The 5,000-nt window shown below is 40.7% G+C and overlaps 1 protein-coding gene across 1 annotated transcript in view; it reads left to right on the top strand.

Annotated features, from left to right (window-relative positions):
* Positions 1-5,000, top strand: part of LOC119590167 (sushi, von Willebrand factor type A, EGF and pentraxin domain-containing protein 1-like) — a gene marked incomplete in the record, with an annotated part of 131,719 nt that overhangs the window by 124,346 nt on the left and 2,373 nt on the right. Inside the window, 6 exon segments of the mRNA XM_037938952.1 lie at positions 737-916; positions 1,438-1,617; positions 1,994-2,173; positions 2,780-2,957; positions 3,833-3,942; positions 4,276-5,000. The exon segment at positions 4,276-5,000 is cut by the window's right edge and continues 2,373 nt beyond it. Of these exon segments, the coding sequence (XP_037794880.1) occupies positions 737-916; positions 1,438-1,617; positions 1,994-2,173; positions 2,780-2,957; positions 3,833-3,942; positions 4,276-4,568 (1,121 nt within the window).

A 5,000-nucleotide genomic window follows, 5' to 3' on the forward strand; every position in this document is an offset into this window, starting at 1 on the left:
GACTACGAGACGGGCCAGTCGAGCCCGTAACGTACGCGAGCGAGGTGAGGTGGCGTTAATGGTTGTCATTGTACTAACTTATAAATTAAATATTTTTTATACTAATAATTAGATAATATAAATATTACTATTATTATTATATATATATAATATAATTATTATTATATATATATATTTGAATATATAATTATAATTACTAATATATATATATATAATATATATATATATATATATATATATTATATTAATTTTAATATATATATATATATATAAATATATATATATATTATATAATATATATATATATATATAATATATATATATATATATAATATATATTTAAATATATATATATACTATATATATAAATATATATTTTAATATATATATATATATTATTATATTATTTTATATATTATTATATATATATATATATATATTATTAATATATATTTATATTATATATATATTAATATATATATATAATATATTATATATATATATATTATTATATATATATATATATATAATATATATATATATATATAATATATATTATTATAATATATATATATATATTGTGTGTGTGTGTCTTTTACGATTTGGGATTTTATTATGTAAGTTTATTTACAATTAACGTCGTTGATTTTTCACAGAACACCCAGAAATACCACTAAATATCCTTGAAAACTCCTTGCACTATATACCAGAACTAATGCCATGCTCCTTCCCTCAGACGTGGACTGCGGTCAGCCTGAGAACATCGAGCACGGCACGTGGCGTCTCCTGAGCAATGACACTTTCTACACAGCCCAGGTGGCCTACGAGTGCCCTGAGAACTGGAAGCTGGATGGTCGCCTTCGTCGCTTCTGCCAGGAGAATGGGACGTGGGCGGGAGAGACGCCTAAGTGCATCGGTGAGGATTTTGAGTGGGTGTGCGGGCGGGCGGGTGGGCGTGTGGCGCGAAGGGTGGGTAGGTGTTGCTTGGTGAGAGGTGTCTGTGTGTTTGTGTTTGATGCTTGAGAGTGTTCGGGTTTTGTTATGGTTCAGTTTTGCTCTCGGGATGGACAATGTTGTGTATGTGTGGTATTTTGACGGTGCTGACCTGCTTTGGATGTGTTTGTGTACGTAACTATACATCTTTGTATAACTGAATATTCTATTTCGCTTCTATATTGTAGCTACACATGGTTTCTGCTGTAACTACTGGATTTTTCACTAAATACAAGACTCACTTATACGATTTTCTCAAAATAAACCAAGTTATTTGCATCGAATCGTATGTGGTACCGAAAAAAATAACGTTAAATAGTAATATCAAGATTTTAAAAAGAAAATAAACACCCAGTTATATGATGCCAACAAAAAAGTACACAACGACTCTCAAAAATACGACACTAATCTAACCAACTGTTCTTCCTCTGCCTTCAAAAACAGAGGTGCTGTGCTCGCCCTTAGCCAAGGACCTGACGGAGGCCCTGAGCGTGGAGGAGGGCGATCGCAAGGTGGGCTCGACCGCCAGCTACTCGTGCGAGGTGGGCCGGACGCTGGTGGGCGAGGCGACCAGGGAGTGCCGCCAGCATGGAGTCTGGTCTGGCACTCAACCGCGGTGTGAATGTAAGTCGTTGGGGCTTTTGAGGGAGGGGGTGGATGGGGGGAGGTTGTGGGAGAGGGTGGATTGGGGGTAAAGGGGGCAGGTTGGGGTGGATAGAGGTTGTGGGGTGTTGGGGTAAGGAATAAAAAAAGACGAAAAGATGCATTAAAACTTGCTCAGATACAGTGTAATATAATCGTATGTAGACAATAAATTTTGTACTAAATAGTATAATTAAAACAAATACAGTAAGGTAGCACACTTACTTTAACACGAAATCATTGCTAAGAACAAGAAAAGTCCTTCCTCTCGATATACCAAATAAATATTAGCTACATACCACATTTAATATCCAAAAAATACTAAAAATAACGCCAACAATTTTTTTTTCTCACTAAGGGGTGTCCTGTACGATGCCGGAAGACATAGAAAACGGGCGTATCGTGCGTCTGAATGAAACGCTGTTGTACGGTTCCGTTGTGGAGTACCATTGCCTCCCCAAGTACCGTCTCGATGGCCCTTTCATGCGGACCTGTACCACGAAGGGTTCATGGTCCGGAGATGTACCTAGATGTCTCTGTAAGTCTTTGTTTGAACTTATTTGTTTGTATTGAGTGTGATTTTTTTTTCTAGGTAATGACGCAGTTTTTTTATATAATGTATTTCGTTTCTTGGTGTTTGATTGTTTGTTATTATATTAACGATGTTTTATTGTGATTTCTATTCTCTTGTGCGATTTTCTCTTATTTTTCATTTCCATTTGTATTATATTGTTTTTTCTCCCTTTATTTGCCTCATATTCTTGCTCTGTTTTCCACTCCAATGAAAACTCCCTCTCATCCTGCGACCCCCCCCCCCTCCCCCCAAGCCGTTCTCTTGTTCCCCTTCAAATCTTCATTTCTCACTTGTTCTAACTTCTTTCACTTTGTCTCCATCTCTTTCCCATTATCCTCCTTCCCACCCTTTTCATCCTCCTTTCTTCCCTTCCTCTCTCCTTCTCTTTCCCTCTACCTTCCCTCCTCCCCCCTCCATCTCCCTTCTTGTACCTCCCCTCCCCCCATCCTTCCTTTCCCTCTCCTTCCCTTTCCCCCTCCCTCCTCTCCCAACCCCTCCCTCCCTCTCCCAACCACACCCTCCCTCTCCCTCCCTGCCTCCCCTCTCTCAACTTCCCTTCTCCTCCCGCAGTGGACACCGAAGACTACGGCGTCCTGGGAGACAACACGGTGGACGGGACGACGAACTCCGCCAGGGGGACGTCGCCAGGGAGTCTCGAGGAAGCTTCGAACACCGGTCTCTACGTCGGCCTCGCCTTCGGTCTCATCGGCGTGGTCTTCGTGGCTGTTCTCTTCATCTTTCTGAGAACGTGAGTGTGGTGTGGGTGGTGTGGTTAGGATGTGGTATTGCAGTCTTGCTGACCTGCGTTCAAGATCTCGCACTGCCGGCCATTCCTTGCATACAGGGGGTAATTTAGAAGCGGAAATGAACGGAGAGCCTGTCTCGATTAAATTGAATTATAATCATAATCATAATTATGATTAATTCTACCTCGAATCCTTTTCTTTCTTGTTAAGTTGCGGTTGGTTGTGAATGAGTGAAATGTCTTTTTCATTCATGCTACCTCAATCCCTTTTCATTTTTTTCATCCATTCGTGTCATTTCTATTAGTATGTTATGGGACGTTTTGGTAAATAGTGAGTGAATGAAATAATGATCTCTGTTTTTCTTGTGTTATCATTATTTTACTTGTGGTTTTATTATTATAAATTTGCATACCATATATTGCTGTCTTTACAAGCCGCTGGAAGTGCGTTCCCAGACACGCCACTCTTGAGGTATGTTTTTTCTAAGGCTCCTTAATAACAGTAATGTGTTAGTACCTACGCTTGGTGTCCTTAGGGTATCTGTTTATTACGTATTGAATTATTCTCACATTAATTCTTTTCTTTTTCTTTCTCCTTTTCTTTATTCCCTCTCTTCTTTATTGCCCAACTGATCTTAATCTTTCTGTCTTTTCCTTTTCCTCCTCCCTTTTTCACTTTCCCCTATTCCCCTCTCCCCTTCCTCTTTCCCCTTCTTCCCTCTCCCCTCTCCTTATTTTTCCCCTTTCCCGTCTCACTTTTCCCCCTTCCCCTCTCCCTTCCTCCCTTTGTCTTCTCCCTTCCTCCCTCTCCCCTCTCCCTTCCTCCCTTTCTCCTCTCCCTTCCTCCCTCTGCCGCTTCCCTCTTCAAACTCGCTCAGCAGGCGCCAGCAGAAGGCGGCGAAGCAGGAACCTCCCACTCACATGAAGCCCAAGGATGACTCTAGCGCCGAAGCGATGCGTTACGCCAACCTCAGCGACCCTACGACAGGTAACTGAGATTCCGTGATGAGTTAATTTGAGGAATAATTAGGATAAGTCCCGTGGGATGTGACGTTGTGTGGAATAAGATTGTTTACCCTGAAAAGCTCGTGGTTTGTGTTTGTTCCGTGTGATGGTTCAGGTTTGTATCTTGCACACGTAAAGGTATTCCGAGAGTTGATAGAGAAATACGCACATTTTCAAAGTGAACTGAGAGAAAAGAATGTACATTTTCAAAGCGAATGTATAGAAAAAAAAAAATCAAAACGAATCAATGAAATAATAAAAATCAGGTATATTTTCATTTAATTATCTCCCTTCCCCCCCCTTCCCCCCCCCCCAGGCAACAACATCTACGAAAACATCCCGGACGACATCGAGGAATACACCGACATGTCCGGCCCCTACACGGCCCCCACGGGAGTCACCAACCACACCTACGCGAACGGCCACCAGCCCACCTACACGAATGGCATGATGACTTCCACGGCACGCCCGCCCGCCCACATCCTGTCCCGCCCTCGCATGCCTCCCCCACAGCCGCCCACGGTCCCGCCCACAGCCAGACCGGGTGCTCCTCGCCAGTCGTCCGTCGTCACGATTAACGGCGTGACGGTAGCTAGCAACGGGACATAAACGCGCGACCCTCCTTGGTTCTGGACGCCGTGAAATCCGGCTGTTTGTAGGGTTGGATTCCATGTGTAGAATGTCTCAGTTGGGTTTGATTCTTATTCTCATTCGGTTTATATGATTATCTTTGTTTCATTTTTTTATATACATGTTACTGTCTTTTTTTTTTCATTTTTTATTCTTATTATTTTGAGTTTGACCTTAATAGGGAAAAAAATTTAACAATGTTTCACATGTATTCATAAAGGATATTTTGTATAGGGACTGGAAGTCAGTTTTTTTTATTTATTATTATTTTTTTTATATCTTTTAAGAGGTAGATGTTCCTTATAAGTATTGATTAAAATCTAATATTACAATACAAGACTAGAATTTTATCAGAAGGGAACACATACCCATAGTACTTAGGAATTTAAACCAATTCCCTACTTTTATAAC

This window comes from Penaeus monodon, chromosome 26 (genome assembly GCF_015228065.2).
Source record: "Penaeus monodon isolate SGIC_2016 chromosome 26, NSTDA_Pmon_1, whole genome shotgun sequence".
NCBI classification, from domain to species: Eukaryota; Metazoa; Arthropoda; class Malacostraca; order Decapoda; family Penaeidae; genus Penaeus; species Penaeus monodon.